The 23,726-nt window shown below is 36.8% G+C and overlaps 1 protein-coding gene across 1 annotated transcript; it reads left to right on the forward strand.

The window, feature by feature from the left end:
• The first annotated feature begins 21,555 nt into the window (after nucleotides 1-21,555).
• LOC107797848 (NAC domain-containing protein 6) lies at nucleotides 21,556-23,232 on the forward strand. Its single transcript, XM_016620772.2, has 3 exons — nucleotides 21,556-21,831; nucleotides 22,194-22,462; nucleotides 22,755-23,232. The coding sequence occupies exons 1-3, from the start codon at nucleotides 21,666-21,668 to the stop codon at nucleotides 23,190-23,192; spliced, it is 873 nt and encodes a 290-aa protein (XP_016476258.1). The 5' UTR covers nucleotides 21,556-21,665; the 3' UTR covers nucleotides 23,193-23,232.
• The last annotated feature ends 494 nt before the right edge of the window (nucleotides 23,233-23,726 follow it).

The raw sequence follows: 23,726 nt of genomic DNA on the forward strand, positions 1-23,726 counted from the left end.
AAGTGCGTCTCCTACGAGTGAGGTTGAAAGACTTGGAGGGAATGTAACCAGGGGTTGGCGCCCTGTATCACTGAGAACGAATGTAACCAGGGGTTGGCACCCTGTATCACTAACAAAGAATGTAACCAGGAGTTGGCGCCCTGTATCACTAAGGAGGAATATAATCAAGGGTTGGCACCCTGTATCAGTGAGAAAGAATGTAACCAGGGGTTGGCACCCTGTATTACTAAGAGAGAATATAGCCAGGGATTGGCACCCTTTATCGCTGAGAGAATATAACCAAGGGATGGCGCATTGTATCACTTAGAGAGAAAGTAACCAGGGATAGGATACCTTGTATTAAAGTGGAACCTCACTAAGGATTAGTGTACCTTAGGTTGGAAAATACATCTAGGAATTGGTGTACCCTATACTGAACATGCGACTAGGGTGTGGTGTGCCATATATCAAAATGGGACCTCAACTAAGGACTGATGTACCTTATGCTAGAAAATGCAGTGGTTGATGAAGTAATTATGGGCATGCCTAGAAAGCAAAAGTAGAGTCTTTGAAGAACTTACATTTGGTACATTCGTACTTTGAGAACTTCATTTCTACGCTACTTTGTTTCCTGCTTCAAACAAAGAAAGATTTGTGAGTTTAACAGTGGTGGTCGGTTTGTGGCCTTGATGCCCTGAGTAGTTTGAATTTGCGGCCACCTTGCTGAAAAAGAGCTGATTCTTTCAGCACGATACCGAGTTGCTCGGATACTCTGTATTGCTTTCTGGAAATCTTGGTTTTCCATCATTGCCCTTGACTATTTTCGTACCCTAAAGTCTAAGGTGATGTTGAACCTTGTCTATACAGCAAGTCTTCACTTTGGAGGTTTTTTCGTTTAAAAATCAAACTTGATTATCTTACACCCGATATCAGTTTGTGTCTGTGATGCTATCAGCTTTGCCCATGAAGCAAGTCTTACTTAGCGACCTTTTCGATTTCTTCGAAACACTTTGTTCGGATTATCAGAGGAAATCAGGTTGGATTTGTGCCTTTGTTAATACCGTGTATGCCTTACATCATTTGTTTTGCACTTACGGGGAAAGGTGACCAATTTTGTGTCCCTTTCTTTGTTGGCTTCTAAGCAAATAGACCAACAAAGTTTTCTCTTTTGGAACTTTCGTCTGCATAAAACCTCAGATATCGTTTAATCTCAACAACTTATTGTGCATGTTGCCTTCTGGATATGTCCTCTTTGATGTGCTAGGATAGAACTCGTTTTGTATAGTTAGAAAGCTGGTAACAGATTTTGAAATCATTTCTCTTTTGTTTTTATAAATACTGACTCAAAATAATAATGCAAATGAATAAAATAACGCGATCTGAAAATGAGAAAGAATAGTATTTAACTGAAAAAATGACACTTTACGAGGAGAGAAACATAGAATGGGCTCTTTTGAATATGGTAGTCAAGCTTTAATGATCATGACATGCATTTTGGATTGAGCGGCCAAATCTATCCAGCCAATCTACCCTTTCTACTTATTATTCTATTTCGTCTTTGAAGTTGGCCTCTTTGTGCCAATCATTTGCATAAAATCATAGCTCACCTTCGACTGGTAGTGCCCCGGAAGGTTTTCACCAACCGATCTCTCTCATTTATTTATCTCTACTTACCATCACCTTACAGTGCCCATGAGGGGTTTTCACTAGTAAGACTCTCTCACTTTTTTTTTTTTTTTTTTTGCTTTCTTGTGTGAGCAACTTGACATTGTTCTATGTCGTGTGACAACTGTTGCTTATTACGTGCTTCGCTTGGCATTCTTAGAGATTAATTGGGAGGTGTTTATTTGTATGGATTTTTGATAGGGGTAAAAAGAAAGGGTTGTATGAAGGCTCAAAATAGACTCAAGATGATGGGGTTGTATACTTACAACTCTTGGAATCGACTCTTCATAAAAACATAAATAAAAATAAAAAATAAAAAATAAAATAAATAAAATAAAAAACTCCCGCCCTAGTTTCAGATACTAGAGAATTTTTATTTTTGATTTGGTTGGACTGAACCCTAGTATAGAGCTGCCTACGTATCCTTTAAAGGAATCAAGTCAAACGTAGTTCAAACTAACACGAAAGATTTCTTTGTTGTCTTTTTTTTTCTTTTCATTTTTTCAATTTTCTTTTCTCCTTTCCTTTTCTTCTCTTCTCTTTTTTTTAAACAACAAATTGACCTAGCTCCTATTTTCTGGTGGCATATTTTTAAATTTTGTTTTTTATCTTTGACTCTATAGTTGATTCCAAAAGGGGTGACGAAGGGTATAAGTATTTAGGTAGCAGAAAAATGGCCTCCCGCCTCAAGAATGCCAAACATACTATCTTTTCTCAGGTTCGGCATTGATAGACATGAATGTCTTCTTGGTTTTGTCAGTTGTACAGCTTCGTAGTCAATATCTTGTTCGCAACAAATGATCTTTCACAAATTGGAGCCACATTTTATTGGTCTTTGCCTTGATGTGAAATGATACATTTCAGTACCAACTAATCTATTTTAAATTCCCTGGAATGCACCTTCTTTGGAGATTTGGGTCATCTTCCCTGATATGATTAGATTATGGCAGGTCGTGGCCAAAGAGCCTTTCATCGATTACTCCGACTAGGCTTCAAAACTTTCAATTATCCTTAAGCCGGTATTCATGATAGGTTTGAGATAAACATCTTTAATCTCTACGGATATGACTATATTGGTTCCATGTGACACAGGCTTATCATCAAAGTTCTTCAACTTCTTATTTATCCTTCGAGTATTTTTTCTCGATTCAATTCAAGATTAGACAGGCTTTCTAAAATCTAGCCGAAAACTCCGCATGCATGTCATGTCACTAAAATTGGCGTGAAAAGAACTATATATGCAAAAGAACCATACATAGTGGATTAAAATGAGATAAAGCAAAAAGTTGCATTTTATTGATTAAAGGATAGAGAGGTTTGATGACAGGACAAACAAACAACATCTGGATCACAACCTCGAAATAATACGGATGATAGAAATTATGACAAAATAAGTTACCAAGACTCCTTCCTGGCAAGGTGGGGAGTGTCTTTCCAATTATCAAGCTCAAACATCTCAGCTACGAATTTGCGAATCAGCATCAAACAGGACCTTCAACAATTTTGATTGCCTTGCATTCAGCGGACAGGTTCTTGACATTTTCCAACAAACCGTACCCATATTCTTTATCATTGTAAATCATATGAACAATGCGTGCTTGGTCATGACGTTTAGGATGCCATTATCTTGAACCACGATCATTCCTTCTTGAATCATCATTTCTATTTCCTTTTTCAAATCCCGACAATCCTCAATGCTATGCCCCTGGACATTAGAATGGTACATGCACCGTACATCAGGGTCAAAACTTTTTGCATATGGATCAGGAACATACCCTTGAAGCGGCTCAATCATGCCACAACGTTTTAGCCTTTCAAACAAACTTATGTAGGATTCTACGATTGGCGTGAAATTGTCCCTCTGCTTATGTTCCCTTTCACACTCTTATTTTGGATGAGGACGAAAGTATGTTAAAGCCGGGGCTCACATATGTTGGCGATTGGATGGCTTGGCATAAGACTGAGCATTGAATGTTGCATACTGTGGAGCAACTGAGTATCGTGGATCCGGGGGTTGAGATGTTCCCCTTTGGCCTATTTTTGCCCGTGATGCCATCATGGCCTCCTCATCTTTCTTCTTTTGATTAACAAGGTTGTCCGGCCTATTCTGGATTTCTTGGGTGGCTTCTTTGAGAGCTACTTGACTTATAATTCGCCCAGTATTGAGGCCATTCTCGATCATTTCTCCTATCTTGATTGCGTCAGCAAAAGGTCTGCCCATTGCGGACATCATGATTTGAAAATAATCAAGATCCTGAGCTTGAAGGAAGACAGTGATTAACTCATTGTCATACATGGGTGGCTTAACTCTAGATGTTTGCTCTCTCCACCTAACAACATACTCCCTGAAGCTTTCAGTCGGCCTTTTCTTCATATTGGACAAGGAATTGCGATCTGACGCAATGTCAATGTTGTAGTGAAATTATTTGATGAAGGCTTGGGCCATGTCGTCCCAAATGTGCCAGTGAGAGACATCTTGGTCAATGAACCATTCAGAGGCTACCCCCACAAGGCTCTCCCCGAAATAAGCCATCAACAACTCTTATTTTCCTCTCGCGTCCGTCAGCTGGTTGCAGTACTTTTTCAAGTGGGCGATAGGGTCACCATGTCCATCATATTTCTCAAATTTTGGGGTCTTGAACCCTGGTGGAAAATGGATGTGAGGAAACAAGCATAAATTACTGAATGAGACACTTTTGTGACCACCTAGTCCTTGTATGTTCTTTATGTTCTGCTCAAGACTTTTTATTTTCCTGACCATCTCATCTGGCTCTCTTGTCTTGAGAGCCTTTTCATTTTCTGTAGGTGACTCATACTGTAGGGTCTGATTGTGTGGAGTCGAAACCTTAAAAGCCATATCTAGAGAGTAGCACTGGCCATCATAAGCATGATATAATGGCTCGATGTTTGGTCTCGTCATAGGATTTGGTGGCGGGATTATATACACTGGCACGCCATACATAACGAGAAGGGGTGTTCCTAACCGGTGCGGCAGGAGGTCGTACATTGGAAGTACCAGGGGCGGCAAGGAAATTGTAATTTGGCACATACCCCGGAGGCAGAATGTGATCACTCGTTGTGGGGAGCAGTGGTTGAGTATCCTGGGGTGCGGTGTAAGTTCCCTCTGAGGGACCCAAGCCTGATACATGTCAGACAGTTGTCGTTTCAATCTTCTTACTTCCTCCGACTCTTGCTCAACTGATTGACCTTGAGGGTCATCACTAACCACCTCGATTTCATCATTGTTAGCCATTGCGACCTTCTTCTTAGATCTGGTAAAGTAATGATGTGTTACCAGTTTCACCACAAACCAACCACCTTAAACTTACTAGATAAGAGACAACAAACGTGTTAGGGTTAAACATTTTACAAATATGAATCAGATGTAATATGCCATGATCCTAATAATATCACCACTTCTAACATGCTTTTGGAAGGCTTCATGTTTCATTCCGGCTTATAAGGTTGCTGCATATTATTTTCTCTCTTTCTTCTCTTTTCTTCTTCTTCTTCTTCTTCTTCTTCTTCTTCTTCTTCTTCTTCTTCTCTCTCTCTCTTTTTTTTACTCCTTTTTATCTTCTTCCCTTTATTTTGGAATTATTGAGAAATATTTCGATCGAACCTTTTGAGGGTTGCCTACGTATCATGTCGCCGCATGAATCAGATCGTTATGTAGTTTAGGGACATGACGATTTTTTTTTATTTTTTTTTACAAAACAAAGTTTTCCTCTCTTCCTCTTTTTTTTTAATGTACAAAAAATAATATCTTTTTGTTTCATTTTCGAATTTTTCTAAAACAAAATCTTTTTCATTGATTTTCGAATTTTTCTTCTCTTTTTTTTTTCTTTTTGATACAAGACAAAGGAAAATTACATAAAGATACAACCTAAAAGACAAATATTTAAATAAGACCAGACCCGACTCAAAAAAAACTTTTTTAAATAAATAAATAAATAAATAAAAATAAAAGGCAAAACAACAAGGCTCAGAACACCAAAAGACTTTTACAGTTTCGATGACTACAAATGAACAATCAAAGTGGACTGCCAACTAAAAGAAGACTCTAATCTCTGCATGAGAATCCACCGGCATCATTGTAGTCAAAGTGCTTATTCTTGCGGCTGATCTCCCATATCATGGTATATGCGCTTCAAGTCTCTGGCAATGTGGCGTGCGAAGTTGGGCGCTACCGTAGCAAATTGCTCTCGGGTCAAACCCTGACAAGTCACACACCCTCGAGCGGTATAAGTAGCCACTTCATAGACCCTCCTTCTAACATGCTCCTGGCTCTGACTTAAAAACTGGATCTGTCGCTCATGGTTATTGGCTATGTCCGATATATCCGCCTCGCGTTGTAATGCTAGATTTAGCTGGTTTTGGACCTTTGCTAGCTCATTCTCTACCTGGTTCTTACCTGATTCTGCAGCCTTGGCCCGAGCCCTTAGATCATGAATGATAAGGCTGTGATGCATTTCTTCGTGCTTTGGAATGGCTGCATGTTGCTGAGCAACAACCCTTATTCTTCGTTTGCCGAAGTTGTGCTTGAAGCGCTTGAACCTCATGTGTCAGTCTGATTTTCTCCTCTTCAAACTCAATGCACTGCAAATCCATATTCACGTTGGCGATACTTATATCCTTACGTAGAGCCCGGATGATGGATTCATAATCTCTTGTTATTTCTTCCTTGGCATGCCCTACTCTTGTTCTGATTTCAGCCTCCCATTCTGTCGTGCTCTTCAGAACTGTCTCTTGCCTGGATCTAAAAGCATCTTGGTCGTAGAACCACTCAAAATATGCCGGGTCTAACTCTCCTCGATCCTGATCTTCCACCATAGTGTGAGATTCAAGCACCTTAATTTCATCCCAAACCTGTTGAGCATAAGCCTCACGAACAAGATCCTCTGATATTACCTCCCATGTGAATCTTTGCATGTGCTCCACTGTGGGCACTACTTGTTTTCGACCTAACTGGCGTAGGGCTCTCATAGGCACATACGGTTGAAAACCACAAAGACCCATCAAAATCAAAAACGAATGGCGGTAAGATCTGTATATGACTTCTTTTGGTGAGAACTAGTGGTAGTTCCATGTGATTTCAGTAGCGGTCAACTTTTGAAGATGCCCTCTCCATGCTTCGACTCCCTTGGGAAAGCTACTGTCTTCAGTCAAATCTTCAAACTCATCTCCAAGCTCATTGTGGCTCCAATGAACACTAAAATTTACCCGTATTGGATGACTGAGAAGGTGCTCTAAAAACCATATTTTGAGTATGATGTTACAGCCTTCAAAGAAATCTTTTCCTTCCTGACACTTGGTCAGGGCACGGTAAATATCAGACAATACCATAGGAATAATAGTGACGTCCTTTCGATGCAATAAAGTGGTGACTATACCAGATAATCGAATATCAATATTTTTGTCATGCCTCAGGAAAACCATTGTCCCTAGAAATGCCACTAGGAATGCTTTCCGCCCATGGCTTTGCCAAGCTTTGTATCCAATTTTATTATCAAGCTCCTTTCCGTGCTTTGAAAATCCACCGGGACACCCATACCTGTCGTACAAGAAATCCAATCGGACGTGCCCTCGTTCCACACTTGCTATTTTATTTTGGCTGATTGTCATCTGCTCAAGGAACTCACTGCCAGTGACATCCCTTGAGGCCAAAGGTCTCTTCTTCCGAAGCTCATCACCTAACCTTGTGTATCCAGCTAACTCCTCCAAAGTGGGAGTCATTTCAAAACCATTAAAACGGAATACGTTGTAATTAGGATCCCAGAAATGCACTAATGCCTCAATTAAGTCCCTCCTTGGGTTGATCTCCATAATGTTCATAAAGTGACCCAGATGGTCCTTTATCTTTTCCTGCCCACAAATGCCCATATTTTCCCACCACTGTCTCAACAACCGGGGTGTTTTATGCACAAGCCAAATTTGTGAGGGCTCGTCATCTTTCGGTCTTTTGTCATATCTTCTTTTCATTGTATCCATATCGCTCCTAAGTAGTAGAACATGAGGTTAGGACCGGTGCAAGCTTAGATAATACAAAAATCTCTAATGCCTTGGGGTTTGACTCATGAAAGTTAGAAATGGCAATGTGGGACTCAAGTAACCGACCCTAACCGTGTTTTGAAGTGAGGGTTTACTGAAATTGAGCGGACACTCTCGTTGGGAGATGATACAATTTCGAAAGATCATTCAATTGTGACCATAATGGTAAGACTTGACCGATTTGGATGGGGCACCGAACCATAAAAGGGTTGCTTACATATTTTACATAGGGTCAAGAATCGAGTGCGCGTAGTTCGTACAAGAGACAAAACTGGACTACAAAGCCTTCTTACAAAAACGAACCTTTCGCACTTCCAAAGAAGCTTTTGGGGCAGTCACAACAAAATAGCCGAACATAGGGACAAAATGATAAAAAGTTGATAAAACAAATAAAATGGTTATTTTACGAAAACGGCCCTTCGATACTCCCGAGAGAGGCTTAAAGGTTGTCTCGGCAAATACTACGACCACAGGGACAAAATAATAAAAGGTAGACAAAAATAAAAAAAATGGCTATTTTTTCAAAAATGGCCCTTCGGTACTTCCGTTGAAGGTTTTAAGGGTGTCTCGGCAAAATGTCCAGACACGAGGGCCAAACAGTAAAAGGTGACCAAAAATAGCAAATTTGTTTTTTGAAAATTTTATGCACATGCGTAATTTTTATGCTTTTTTTTTGAAAAATGTGGGCTGAACCCGATGGAGGTTGCCTACGTATCTCACATCCGGTGAGAATCAAACTCGCATAGTTCGGTGATAAAATTTCCAATGAAACTAACTATATTTTCTCTCTTTTTGAAAAATTAATCATGGACACCAAACGCACCAAATCACTTCGGTTTTTTTTTTTTTTAAAAAGAACGAACATTTGTATAGAAATCGGGAGCATTTTATTTTTCTCTGCTTATTCAACTAATCCACCCTAAAGCCGGTCGACATGCAAGCCTCCCAAATAAAGTAACATGTAGCACATAAGTGAACGTTATGGTCTCAAAGAGGATACCTGTCTTATACGGATCCGGCCCCTGTGCCGAGTTTCGCTAAGTCAAATGCACGTGATGCAAATAAAGCGAACCTACTAGGGATATCCGGCATGAGGTATGTTCTTCTAGGTTTAAATCCTGATAGAGAAGGTGTCTAGACTGGCTTACTCGAGCGGACAACCCGAGCCGAGGAGCGTCAAGCGTCACCAGTAGTAGAACAACACTGGCTAGCTAACGACTCTCTCACCTAAGCATGTGTGACTAAATCCTTCACCAGAAGCTCGTAGGCTAACTGGCTTTATCTCAAGACAGAAATTTTGTGATGCTGGTAGGCAAACACAACATAACTAACTATAAGAAGACTTAGAGGGGTGCGAGAGAGGATACAATTTATATGTACAGTTCAACAATATCAAAACAGTATAAAGTGGACAAGTAACAGATTAGGCTCAAATAAATCACAATATATACAAATACTAATAAAGCCAAATAAAGTCAATATACAAGCTCGAATTCTTAATGTCCCCAGCAGAGTCGCCAGAGCTGTCACACCCCTTTTTCTACCCGCAAAGTAATATTGTGTGGATTAAAGGATTTTTTCAATTAAAGTGACAAAATTGAGTAGGGATTATTTTATTTACAGAGTCGCCACTTGGAATTGATTTTGTTGGTGTTCCAAGTCACCTTTTATTTGAATCCCAAAGGAAGATTTGACTCTATTATTATTGGTCTGCGAAAACAAAGTCCGGATAAGGAATTCTGTTAACCGGGAAGAAGGTGTAAGGCATTCCCCGAATCCCGTGGTTCTAGCACGGTTACTTTTATTGACTAAAATTTGGCTTGAATTATTTTTGGATAAGGTGTGTATTATTTGCCTTAAGTTACTATTGTCTAGTGCTGCTTAATAATTAATAATTTTGGCCTAGAAGTGTGCAAGCATACAAAGTCCTTATTTGATTATATGTATTAAAACAAAGAACGTGTCGGTACACATGGTTTAAATACAATTAATATTGAAAAGTCAAGGAGCGGGAATGCACACATGACTACTTTATTAAAAAAAAAAATATATCGACCAAGGACCGTGTATGAACACATTGTCTACATCTCAAACGTGCCTAAAATTGCCTATCGCTTAAATTAATTAAAAAACGCTTCTTTTTTATTTATTACTTGTTCGACTGGAAAAAAAAAATATTATTATTAAAAAAAATATTTTTTCACTAATGCAAGACATTAAACCCGGGTAAGCTTATGTTAAACTTTCATGGTATTGGGCCACCTATTTTATTTAACAAAAAGATGATTTATTGGTTTTAAAGAAAATGCCCATCTTGCTTTCTATTGTCATTGGGCCTACAAATTTTAGCTTATTTGGCCCATGTTGTTTAAGAGCCTCGATGACCAAGATAACACAAAATAACAAGTATTCTTCTAAGCCCAAATTGCTTCTTACATTGATGTCCAAACTAAAAAAAAAAAAATTTCATAAAAGAAACTTACATGCTAATTATTATCTTTTTATCTTCTTAACCAACTATTTCTTAAGGACTAACAGAATATTTCTACTCATCTACACCAATCATGACACTAATCAAACTACACTCATTAACAACATAAAAACCACGACTAAATATAAAAACTACAAAAAAACGGTAATACTTCAATGCTAAAGAGAAGAACTATATTAAGTATAATATTATGTTGACTATAATTCAAAGCAACAAAATATTTGAAGCTAGAAATCTTTCTCAGATAATTATACATGAACCATGAAAGTAACTCACGGAAAAGAGCCCAAACTAAACAAACACGGTTAAAAGTGGGGTCTTTATCTTTTCCTTAAACTAAGTAATCTTAACAGAATGCAATTTCAATCACATATATAAAGAAGAAAACGATGATTTAACTAATTTTTAACAGATTTACATGATAATAACACTAATATAATATTCATCTTGAAACAAAATCAAATCTAATATGTTCCATCAACCAAACCGGGATCAAATCCTTCTTATTATCATCAAGAATCTGCAATATAAGAATTTGAAAGTTACCTGGTTTGTGGAATAATAAAATACAGCAGTGCAGCAACAAAAAACTCAGCAGCAAATACAGTAGAAACAGCAGCAACTCAAGCGTTAAGACAACCCAGAAAACTCAACAAAGATGCTTGAAACTGGTAGCTATCAACTTCACAAATTGCCTAAGGGATCTTTTTATTTTTCTCGAGGTTTTTGCACTCAAATAATCCGCACAAAACACTGAAATTTTAGCTTGTTATATGTATTAAGCTGCTGATTTTTCTCAAAGATATATGTCTTTTTTGCAACTCTCCAAGATGTGTTTAAGTATAAGATAGAGTGTCCCCCTTTTCAGTGAGTAAGGAACTTTGCATTCTAAGTGTAAGACCGTCCCTTTTATAGGAGAAAAGCAGCCCTTTCAATAGGCAAATAAAGTTAGATTTTTGGACAGATTTTGGTTCACCAAAAATCTGTCCAAAAGACTGACTTTGTGTGCTAAACACTGTTCAAGGTCTGCCCCAAAGGTGAAAGGACAACCTGAAAATTTGTTGTGTCAGAAGCAAGGAGAAAAAATGTCCTTTCAGCCACCCTACTAGTAAAAGTAAGCTACTATTACCCTATTTTATGATAAAATAAACTAAACTTCTGATTTTAACCATCAACAACAAACTACTTACTCAACACAAATCAAACTTGGACAACTATGAACTGACAAAGCATAGGCGAGACTAAAAACGTAATTGAACTAAGTATTAAAACCAACTTGATGGGAATGAATTGGATTTGTGCAAACTAATTACTAAACAAACAACTAAATTCACAAACTAATGCTCAAAACAGAACGAGCATCGTTAATAATCGAACAACGACTAACAACAACTAAATAATCGACTAACTAAGTGAACGATTTAACTAATACACTAAAGATCATGTTTAAATCAATAACGAATCTAACAAACCACTAAACTAAATAGAGATAGCTAATTAAATAAACCTAACTTGAAACTCTAATTATTAAGAAATAACCAAAACAGAAAAAAAAAATAAAAAAAATAAAAAAAATCAGAAACTAATCTACTAAATAAAAAAAAAATCAGAAATTAATTAAAGAGATGACGATTATACCTAACAAGTATGCTTGAAGCCGAAAAATAGCTAAAATGGGGGTTCGGGGCATTTTGGCGGTGGTGAGGCGGTGGAGCCGTGGCGGCGGCGAGGAGCGGGCCGGCGGCGACGGGGATTTTGGGGGTGAAATGGGTAGGAAAAGATAGGTCTCGCGGAGCTCTATCCATTCATGTATGTGTTGTAGGGTGGTGTTGGCCGAAGCTTCAAGAATTTGGACCAAAAAGTGGCGGCTAAAGTTTCTTAGATCTAAAATTCAAGGAGTTTGAGGGTTTTTTGAAGGAATTGGTTTGGAGATATGGGAAGAGGAGGTTGTGGAGATTATATGGTGTTAATTTGGAGGTGGTCCGTCGCCGGTGGGTGATTTCCGGCGGCGGCGGCGGCGGTGGAGAGAAGAGAGAGAAGAGAGAGAAGAGAGAAAGAGAAGAGAGAAAGAGTTATGGGTGAAATGAGGGAATTTTTCAGATTTTTGAGGCTTTAAATACCTCTTGAGAGATCAAATACGGACCATTAGATCAATGGGTGATCAATGAGTGAGATTTGATCTTGGGTCACTTAATGAAACGACGTAGTTTTGAGGCAAAACTACGTCGTTCCGGACCCTTTCAAAGGCAGCCTCTTATCTTGCACTTTTGGCCACTTTCTCTTTCAAATTTGGCCCAATTTCTTTCTTAATCCTACTTATCAAACTAAATTTACACAAACAAATAAATTAATTAAGTAACTTATTCAAATAATCAATTAACTAGATTAATTCACCAATTGAATAGTTAGTTAATTCCTAAAATGCACAAATAAAGAAAGAAATATTTTTTGGTATTTTTATGATAGGAAATATGCAATCAAAGACACAAAAATTGGGAAATATAATTAAAGCAACAAAACACTAAGGACTTTAGGAGGTGTTAAAATAGTACAAAAATTAGGTATTCACACATGGAACGGGAAAACCTTCATATTTTGTGTGCTCTTTTTCTTAATAGGATTTGAAAAATATTGTGAATAATTTCATTGCTTCCTTTACTTTTTGTTTGAAATATCTTCATTGCTTATATTTAACACCTATCCTTTGTAACCTGATCACTTCTTGTATGGAACCTAAACTTTTCTTTTTCTTCCTTCCACTGATGATTGCAACATAGTTAGACACTAACGAATGGAATAATTTTAGTTGATTATTGAAACTCTTCCAAAATCACTCGATGAGATAATTAATTAAGCTATTTAAATCAAAATAAACTTACACTTCAAGTTATGAATCTCACTTTGCTTCAACATTTTGTTAATGAACTAACTTATATAAACCGTGTGAAGAATGTTTACATTTATCAATGTGTTTTAACATATTTATTGTAGATAACTGGTACGTAGTATTGTTTTTTAGGTTATTAATCTTACTTTTTATGAATGCTCACTTGTAGTTACAATCTAATTGGACAAACAATATAATTTTTTTTTGCACCATCGTTCTTTCCAGTACTATCTCTGCGGCCTTTGTTATTGCCGAAACTATGTGGTATGGTTCGGCAACTACCCTATTTGTGACCACTCATTATCAATGAGATCAGGGTTTTTCCAGCAAGAAATATATCGATGAGTTAGTAGAAAATCAAAGTTACTTTCTTATTTATTTGGAATACATTTCATTAGTACAGTAATGTTCCAAGTAGGGATGTCAATGGATATTTAAAAACTGACTAAATCGACCGAACTATACCGCATCGCACCAAACCGATTTTTATGTTTCTTTTAATAAAATTATAGGTTTTTATATAAATATAACCGTACCGATAATTAGGGTAGGTTTTTTATTTATAAAAATAAATCGAAAAATATCGAACCGTACCGAATAGATTTATATTAAAAAATATATTTGTATATTACGTTTAAAAATAATAAAGCATTAAAGTTTTCCTTGTGCATTGGAATTATGAAAACTGTTACAAGCCAACAAGTGATTAAACTCAAAATCTTAATTTTCAAACCTATTATGCTATCCTACTGAAACTAAGTTATTTCTAGCATATTCACTATCAAGACACAAAGTATTCTAGGGATTATGATTAGCAAACTACAATGTATTGAATATGTTTTCTTTCGTATGATTCAAATTTATCTTTTTTGAATATTTTATTTGTCTTAAACATATACGGGGAAGGTAATCAAAAAGAATGAAATCGGGTTCTTCTTTCTTTTATCATCTAGGAGGTGCGTGAGATGAAAGTCTCATGCACGGTTTTGAATGAGAGAAAGAAGTCAGGAATCCTCTTTTCGACTCTGACTCTCCCATTCCAGTCGTTGCTTCTAGAGACTTTATCTTGAGTCCAAGCATGGTTACTATCTTTTACTCGTTTGATTTATATTTTCATTATCGTTGCTTAGTTTCTTGTAGGTTGTGGTAGAATAGTTGATAGATCTATACTATGGTCATCTTTCATGTTTTCTTAATTCATCACCCTTTAAACAGTAACAATGTCTAGGGAGTTTTGCTAAGTTTTATAAAAGTATGTATGTTATTGCATTCTACTTCTACTAGTGACTTTTACATGACATTTAAAAGAATATAAAAAATTAACCAAATTGTACCGGTACCGAAGAAAAACAGACATGATTGAGATGGTTTTAAAAAGTCTAATTTTGGTTATACATAATAGAATAAATAAAATATGGTATAGTACAAATTTTATAAAATAATCGGTCGAACCGAACCATGACACCCTAGTTCCAAGGTTCACCACATTAATGTTATTATTCTGCATTGCTGTAATAAACAATTAAACTTTCTGGAAAAAACAAAAACAAAAAGTTAGTAATACTTGTTTAACGAAATAGATTCTGGAAAATAAAAAATAGTATAGGAATAAATCGAGCCCACTGAATACACAGTGTGTCCTTAAGGAAATTATTCCCCTCAAGTACCCGAGGTTTAACTCACCAGTGTATTGGTACCAAAACTCTGATGAACTGCGAACCACTCAATGGTCATAAAACACACTGAAAAATATTGTGCAGAAGAAGAAGAAGAAGCTTAGAAAATTTCGTAAAGAAAGATTCTGGGATTCAAACTCTATTTATAGAGTTGCTGGCATTGTTTCTGAAAAGGTTTACAACCTTTCAGAAACAGCCATGGCTGTTGGAAAAGGGGTGTTTGAAATATTGCGGGAAAAATATATTTAAAATAATCCGGAAAAGAAAATGGGCCTGACTGAACCGGGTCACGGGTCATGGGTTATTCCGGATTGAATTTTTTCGTTAATTATTTAATTAATTAATTAAATAATTGAAAGGAATTTTGTCTAAAAAGATTAATCAATCAATCTTTGACTGAATCCGAATCCGAAGCCGAAGCCGAAGCCGAAGCCGAAGCCATAGCCGAAGCCGAAGCCGAGCTGAGCGAGTGACGACGACGACGGCGCGAGGCTTGCCTTTTTCTTAACTCTTTAATACCCATCAAAAGCCTTTTCTTTCTCCGATATGGGACAATGTTCCTTTCTCAAGGAAAACTCAAATATTTCATTTTTCCTCCATTTCTCATTCACCTTCTTTAAGCTACAGAAGCTTAAAATCCCAACAATCCCCCACATGAATGGGGAATGGCTATAAAATAAAGGAATGCACGGATGCGTGTGTGTTTTACATGCAAGAATTAATTGCATCTGGATAAGTAGGTTTCCCTTTGAACTTTTCGTAGTGAACTTATATCGGATATACTCGGTCAATCGGTAGATTTGATATCTTTGAACCGTCGAGCTTTGTTGTATACCTAGACAACATAAGTCACACAATCAATCCTTAACCATCTATGGTTCTCACGGTTGTGTTTGTTTCAGCCATGAACACCGCCTGGTTTCATGAGTGCTAAGAGAATGGGCCTTTACTTTCATTCCCCTTGAAGCGGCTTACACTTCACACTCACATAGGTGATTTCTAAACGTGTAATCCTATAGACACACTATCTGGTCATATCCTGCCAGACTTAGCAAATCATTAAAAAACCTTTAAGATTTGTTGACTCATCAAAAAGCCTTAATGCTTTACCTCGATTTCTGAACATTGTCTTCATCACGAGAATGGATTGAGTTCGTTTGACAATGTTGAACCATTATTCATAACTTTGTTTGATCTCTTTGAACCTAGCTCGTGGGATCTCCAGTCTGCTAGGTAGAGTTACCGTCATGATGACTTGTCCTAGACCTTAACCCCATTCCCTTTGATGATCTTTCAACTGCCTCTCTAGATAGACCTTTTGTAAGTGGATCCGACACTTTATCTCTTGACTTTATGTAGTCAATTGTGATAATACCACTAGAGAGTAGTAGTCTAACGGTATTATGTCTCCGTCGTATATGATGAGATTTTCCGTTATACATAACACTCACTGCCCTGCCTATTGCCGCTTGACTATCACAATGTATACAAATAGGTGCCAAAGGTTTGGGCCAAAATGGAATATCTTCCAAGAAATTCCGGAGCTATTTAGCTTCTTCACCGGCCTTATCTAAAGCTATGAATTTAGATTCCATTGTAGAATGGGTGATGCACGTTTGTTTGGATGATTTCCAAGATACTGCTCCACCCCCAATTGTGAAAACATATCCACTCGTGGATTTAACTTCAGATGATCTAGTGATCCAATTTGCATCACTATATCCCTCGATCACTGAGGGATATTTGTTATAATGTAAAGCGTAGTTTTGGGTATGTTTGAGATACCCCAAAACTCGTTTCATTGCCATCCAATGTATGTGATTGAGATTACTTGTAAACCGACTCAGTTTACTAATAGCACATGCTATATCTGGTCGTGTACAGTTCATGATATACATCAAGCTTCCCAATACTCTTGCATAATCCAGTTGTGAGTCACTTTCACCTTTATTCTTTTGAAGTGCATAACTCACGTCAATTGGAGTCTTGGCAATTTTGAAATCCAAATACTTGAACTTGTCAAGCACATTTTCAATATAGTGAGACTGTGATAATGCTAGACCTTGTGGAGTCTTGTGAATTCTGATTCCTAAGATCACATCAGCAACTCCTAAGTCTTTCATATCGAATTTGCTAGCCAACATGCGCTTAGTAGTATTTATATCTGCCATGTTTTTGCTCATTATCAACATGTCATCAACATATAAACAAACAATGATTTCATGACCTGGAGTATTTTTAATGTAAACACATTTGTCACACTCGTTGATTTTAAACCCACTTGCCAACATTGTTTGGTCAAATTTGGCATGCCATTGTTTGGGTGCTTGTTTAAGTCCATAAAGTGAGTTAACAAGTTTGCACACTTTCTTTTCTTTACCAGTTATCACAAAACCCTCAGGTTGTTCCATGTAAATCTCTTCCTCTAATTCTCCATTTAAGAAAGCTGTTTTAACATCCATTTGATGGATTTCAACACCATACACGGCCGCTATTGCCACTAACACCCTAATAGAAGTTATCCTCATTACTGGCGAGTAAGTGTCAAAGTAATCAAGGCCTTCCTTTTGTCTATAACCTTTGACAACAAGTCTTGCCTTATATTTGTTAATAGTGCCATCAACTTTCACTTTCCGTTTAAAGATCCATTTCGAACCTAAAGGCTTATTTCCTGGAGGAAGATCTACCAATTCCCATGTATGGTTATCCAAAATTGATTGAATCTCACTATTGACTGCCTCTTTCCAAAACGCTGAATCAGAAGATGACATAGCTGCTTTAAAAGTTTGAGGCTCATTTTCAAGCAAGAATGTCACAAAATCTGGTCCAAAGGAAGCAAATGTTCTTTGACGTTTGCTACGCCTTGGATCTTCTATACTTGGAGTATTTTTCTTTGGTTCTTCCCGAGGTCATTTAGGTCTTTCACTTAACGACTCACATTCAGTTTTATACGGATAGATGCTTTCAAAGAATTCAGCATTATCGGATTCCATTACCGTATTAATGTGAATTTCGGGATTATCAGATTTTTGAACCAAAAACCGACATGCTTTACTGTTTGTAGCATATCCAATGAAAACGCAATCAACAGTTTTTGGTCCGATTTTAACCCTTTTAGGTAAAGGAACTTGTACCTTTGCTAGACACCCCCGCACTTTGAAATATTTCAAGTTGGGTTTTCGTCCTTTTCATTTTTCATATGGAATAGATTGCGTTTTACTTTGGGGTACTCTGTTGAGTATTCGGTTAGCTGTAAGGATAGCTTCGCCCCACAAACTCTGCGTAATCCGGAACTTATTAATAAAGAATTCATCATTTCCTTTAATGTCCGATTTTTTCTTTCCGCAATTCCATTGGATTGAGGTGTGTAAGGTACAGTAGTTTGATGGATAATTTCATATTCCGAACATATTTCTGCAAATAGAAATTCATATTCTCCACCCCTATCACTTCTAATCATTTTGATCTTTTTATTCAATTGACTCTCCACTTCATGCTTGTATTGCTTAAATGCTTCAATTGCTTCATCCTTACTATTAAGCAAATAAATATAACAATATCGAGTGCAGTCGTCAATAAAAGTAATAAAATACTTTTTCCCACCTCGAGATGGTGTCGACTTCATATCACAAATGTCACTATGAATTAAGTCTAAAGGATTTGAATTCCTTTCAATAGACTTATAAGGATGTTTTACAAATTTAGACTCAACACATATTTGACATTTTGATTTATTACACTCGAATTTAGGCAACACTTCTAAATTAATTAACTTCCGCAAGGTTTTATAATTGACATGTCCTAAACGAATATGCCATAAATCATTTGACTCCAATAAATAAGAAGAAGCTGCAATTTTATTCATACTGTCAACAACCATTACATTTAGTTTGAAGAGGCCCTCTGTGAGGTAGCCCTTTCCAACATACATTTCATTCTTGCTTACAACAACTTTATCAGAAACAAATACATATTTGAATCCGTTCTTAACAAGCAAAGAAGTAGAAACTAAATTCTTCCTAATAGTAGGAACATGAAGAACGTTGTTGAGCGTTAACACCTTGCCGGAAGTCATCTTCAGGAATATCTTCCCATAACCTTCAATCTTGGCTATTGTAGTATTTCCCATGGAAAGCTCTTCTTCGGGACCAGCAGTAGAGTAAGTCACAAATGCTTCCTTGACAGCACAAACATGTCGAGTGGCTCCAGAGTCAATCCACCACTCCTTCGGATTTCCAACTAGGTTGCATTCCGAAAGCATTGCACACAAATCATCAATGTCATAATTCTTCTCCACTATGTTGGCCTGTCCCTTCTTCTTATACTTTTTCGGGAGACGACAATCAGGGGCTTTGTGACCGGTTTTTCCACAGTTGTAGCAGCTGCCCTTGAATTTCTTTTTGTTCTGCTCCTTAGTCTGTCCAGAAGACCTCTTTTTCTTCTTACTTTTTGGACCAGTCTCCTCAACGATATTAGCTCCCATGATCGTTGAATTTCCACGAGACTTCTTCTCGGCTGTTTTGTTCTCTTTCTCAATCTTGAGACGAATCACAAGATCTTCCAACTTTATTTCTTTGCGCTTGTGCTTAAGATAGTTCTTGAAATCTCTCCACGAAGGAGGCAATTTTTCAATCATTGCAGCCACTTAAAATGCTTCATTCACGACCATACCTTCAACAATAAAGTCATGAAAAATAAGTTGAAGCTCCTGAACTTGGGTTCCAACAGTTTTACTGTCTATCATTTTATAGTCTAGAAACTTGGCAATCACGAACTTCTTCAAGCATGCATCTTCAGTCTTGTACTTCTTCTCAAGTGCGTCCCATAATTCTTTCGAAGTATTCATCGCACTGTACACATTGTACAAGTCATCCTCTAAAGCGCTTAAGATATAACCTTTGCAAAGAAAATCTGCTTGCTTCCACGCCTCAATAGTCACAGAAAAATTTCCGTTATCAATTGCCATTTCTCACTGTAAACAACAGAAGAGTTCAATTAATGGCAAAATCAGAACAGTACACAATATTGTTATTAACAAAAAAAAACCGTATGTATAAAAATTGAAGTTTTTATATATTGTTTTACAGAAAAACGATGAAGTTTTTATGTTCTTCAAATCGTATTACGAATTTTAATACTCTGATGAAGTTTTTATATCTTCGAATCAAAATAGTAAAATTCAGAAGGAGTAAAAAACCACACAGGTTTTAATCTCCACAAACAAAATACAGAATATAAAAAAAAAAAAAATTTCTTAAGGTTGTTATTATTCTGTATTGCTGTAATAAACAATTAAATTTTTTGAAAAAAATAAAAATAAAAAGTTAGTAATACTTGTTTAACGAAATAGATTCTGGAAAATAAAAAACAGTATAGGAATAAATCGAGCCCACTGAATACACAGTGTGTCCTTAAGAAAATTATTCCCCTCAAGTACCCGAGGTGCTGGAATATATCCTCCCAGGATAGAACGATTTAACTCACCAGTGTATTGGTACCAAAACTCTGATGAATTGCGAACCACTCAATGATCGTAAAACACACTGAAAAATATTGTGCAGAAGAAGAAGAAGAAGAAGCTCAAAAAATTTCGTAAGGAAAGATTCTAAGATTCAAACTCTATTTATAGAGTTGCTGGCATTATTTATAGAGTCGCGTGTCATGGGTTATTCCGGATTGAATTTTTTCGTTAATTATTTAATTAATTAATTAAATAATTGAAAGGAATTTTGTCCAAAAAGATCAATCAATCAATCTTTGACCGAAGCCGAAGCCGAAGCCGAGCGAGCGACGACGACGACGGCGCGAGGCTTGCCTTTTTCTTAACTCTTTAAGAGCTAGAAGAAGAGCAATTATAAATATACCCATCAAAAGCCTTTTCTTTCTCCGATATGGGACAATGTCCCTTTCCCAAGGGAAACTCAAATATTTCATTTTCCCTCCATTTCTCATTCACCTTCTTTAAGCTACACAAGCTTAAAATCCCAGCAATTAATATATTTAAAAAAACAAGATCATTGAAAAAGAAAAGACTATTGGCATCAAAATGATCAGATGCGGTGGCGAATCCAATCTTTGAAGTTTTATTGGTTCCTATAGCTACTTTAACCAAATTTACAATTATAACTGAGTTGACAGTCATATATTTAGGGGATCTTTTTAAAATAAATACATTGTCTAGACAAAAGCTACTTAGTTCACTTGAACTAATATGTCGCATAGTAGATTCGCCCAGTGGCGGAGCCACCTTATAGGAAGGGGTGCCAAATGATACCCCTTCGCGAGAATAATACACTGTGTAGGTAGGTAAAAAAATAAATTATATGTATATATACTATGTATTGACTCACTTTAATTTTCTAGTATAGTTACTTTTATATATTTTGACACCCCTTAACGAAAATTCTGGCTCCGCCACGGGATCCGCCCCTGGTCATCGGATGGACCGCAAAACTAGATACTGTGATAAGTTTGTAGTATGACCAATTCAAACTAAATAGGTCACATGAGTTGATCGAAAATCTTGACCTTAGACAGTTGCTAACGAAGGTTGAAACTGTTCAAAGACTCTATAGACTAGTGGTAGAAACTCTTGCAATGTTAATTTGGAAAATAAACATTTGAAACTTCAAACTTATGATAATTAAGCAGTGAAAACCAAAACCTTGTAAAGAAAATTGATGTCAGTGTCGAGAATGTACCCCACAGGAACGACAGCAGTGGCCACAAACGCGTCATTCTAAGTCTCTAGGAAAGACTTGAAGTCTTGATAATTTTAAGTTATAAGTCTTTCTTCTTAGGTTCTTTCTTATGTTATACATATAACTCTTCGTGTGGTATGGCAAACTATAACTAAGCAATATCAATATAATTTTCTGTAGTCAATCCACCAACTTGACAATCAATCATCCGAATAATGGGAGAATCAGCTATGGAGTTTGCACTGCCGGGCTTCCGCTTTCACCCAACTGAAGAAGAGCTTCTTCAATTTTACCTTAAAAATAAAGTCCTCGGCTTGAAATTGCGCTGCGATGTTATTGGCCTCCTCAACATTTATCGTCATGATCCTTGGGACTTACCAGGTATATAAAAAAAAATGTTCATATGGTCATGGATATGCAAATGATACTTGATTTTAGAATTACCACAAGAAATCAGAGCTATTAATGACAGAAAATTCCTGATATTGAAATTTCTGACATTTAGTTCAAGTGTAAAACAAATGTCGATATTAATTTTATTTTGTGACATATATCTAATGTAATGTAGTAGGAAGGGGAGCCTTGGAGGAACGATAATATTGTCTCTGTGTGACTTATAGGTCCCGGGTTCGAGGCGTGGAATCAGTTGTTTACACTGATCTAATATAATGTAGTCTTATTCCTAATTTCTTGTAGTGAATGCAGTAGTATAACTCTCTGATATTGGCTAATGAATTGAGCAGGGCTGGCGACTATTGGCGAGAGAGAATGGTACTTTTTTGTGCCAAGAGACAGAAAACATGGCAGCGGAGGAAGGCCAAATAGGACTACTCAAAAGGGATTTTGGAAAGCAACTGGTTCTGATCGAAAAATATTTAGTTCGTCACATCCCAAGAATATAATTGGCCTTAAGAAAACCCTGGTTTTCTATAATGGCAGAGCTCCCCGGGGCTCCAAGACTGATTGGGTTATGAATGAGTTTCGCTTACCTCATACTGTCTCCTCATCTCAGGTATATATTCGGGCAAAATGCAAATCTTGTATTCGTTAGTCAAAAAATATATAGTATATTTTTGTATATATATAATGCATATATATACAAAACAATATCATTTTTTTGTCTAAGATAAGATTCGAACTTGTGACCTGTACCTAATCCACCAGTCATTTCTTTTATCAAGCAGACTAAAAAATGGAAAAGTGTCGTATAAAACTAAAGAGATTAGCCACTATTCCGTTCATAAATTGTCTAAGTTGCCATTTTGGAGATACTCAATTTACAAGGGTGAAATTTGTATGTGCAGGACATAGTGTTGTGCAAAATATACAGGAAAGCAACTTCCCTAAAGGTTTTGGAGCAGAGGGCTGCAATTGAAGAAGAAATGAAGACCACAAATCAGCCAATGGACACCATGTCATTTTGCAGTGAACATAATGAACTAATTATGGCAGCGTCAATAACTGATCAGAGTCCCAAATTCTTGATGTCAGTTACTAAGGATGAAGTTGAAGAAGATATATTTTCAATTTCTGAGAACAACCCTTATGAAATTTCATTAGAAATCAAAGGTAAGAGTAATTGCTTAAGCCCAAATTTTCTGAATGGGAAAGGCAACCTGGCTGATCTTCAAGTACCAAAATTGAGCATGGATTTTAGTCAAGACCCTGTTTGGATGCAGTTGCGTAGTCCTTGGCTTGACAATTTTAGTTTAACACCTTCAGCTTTTGTTCATAACTTTTAGTCAAATAAGAAACTCAGAATGTTTAGTCATTTCTTATAAATGAATCAGTATTCTTAAATCATCCTTCCCTCGGCCCTGGGGCTTTTTGAAAAATAATACTTAGTAGTGTTATGCCGAGCTTTGGAGCAACAATAAAGTTGTTTTCGTGCAACCTGTAGGTCACGGGTTCTAAACATGGAAGTAGCCATTAATGCTTACATTAGGTTAGGTTGCTTACATCACACCCCTCGGGGTGCAGCTCTTTTCCAAACCCTGTATAAATACGGAATACTTTGTACACATTAATAACTTTTTTTTGTTGTCCCCCTTTTTTCCCCAAGAAGTGGTTTGATGTCTTGCCTGATAAAATCAGTGCATTGATAAATGTGTAAATTATCAAAGGGTAAAATCTGCTGTACTTTTAGACTGGTGATTGTTTCTATTTAGTACTGTTATTGGCATAATTCTCTGATGTTGCCTAAGCACCTACATGCCATTCATCAACGAATATAAAAATCTACGCTTATTAACTTTCATATTCGGTCTAATTTGCAA

This window comes from Nicotiana tabacum, chromosome 24 (assembly GCF_000715075.1).
Source record: "Nicotiana tabacum cultivar K326 chromosome 24, ASM71507v2, whole genome shotgun sequence".
Lineage (NCBI taxonomy): Eukaryota > Viridiplantae > Streptophyta > Magnoliopsida > Solanales > Solanaceae > Nicotiana > Nicotiana tabacum.

Coding starts and splice junctions, on each gene's coding strand:
- LOC107797848 (XM_016620772.2), top strand. CDS start 21,666: ATGGGAGAATCAGCTATGGAGTTTGCACTGCCGGGCTTCCGCTTTCAC. Junction 21,832..22,193: donor TGATCCTTGGGACTTACCAG/GTATATAAAAAA, acceptor TGAATTGAGCAG/GGCTGGCGACTATTGGCGAG. Junction 22,463..22,754: donor ATACTGTCTCCTCATCTCAG/GTATATATTCGG, acceptor TTGTATGTGCAG/GACATAGTGTTGTGCAAAAT.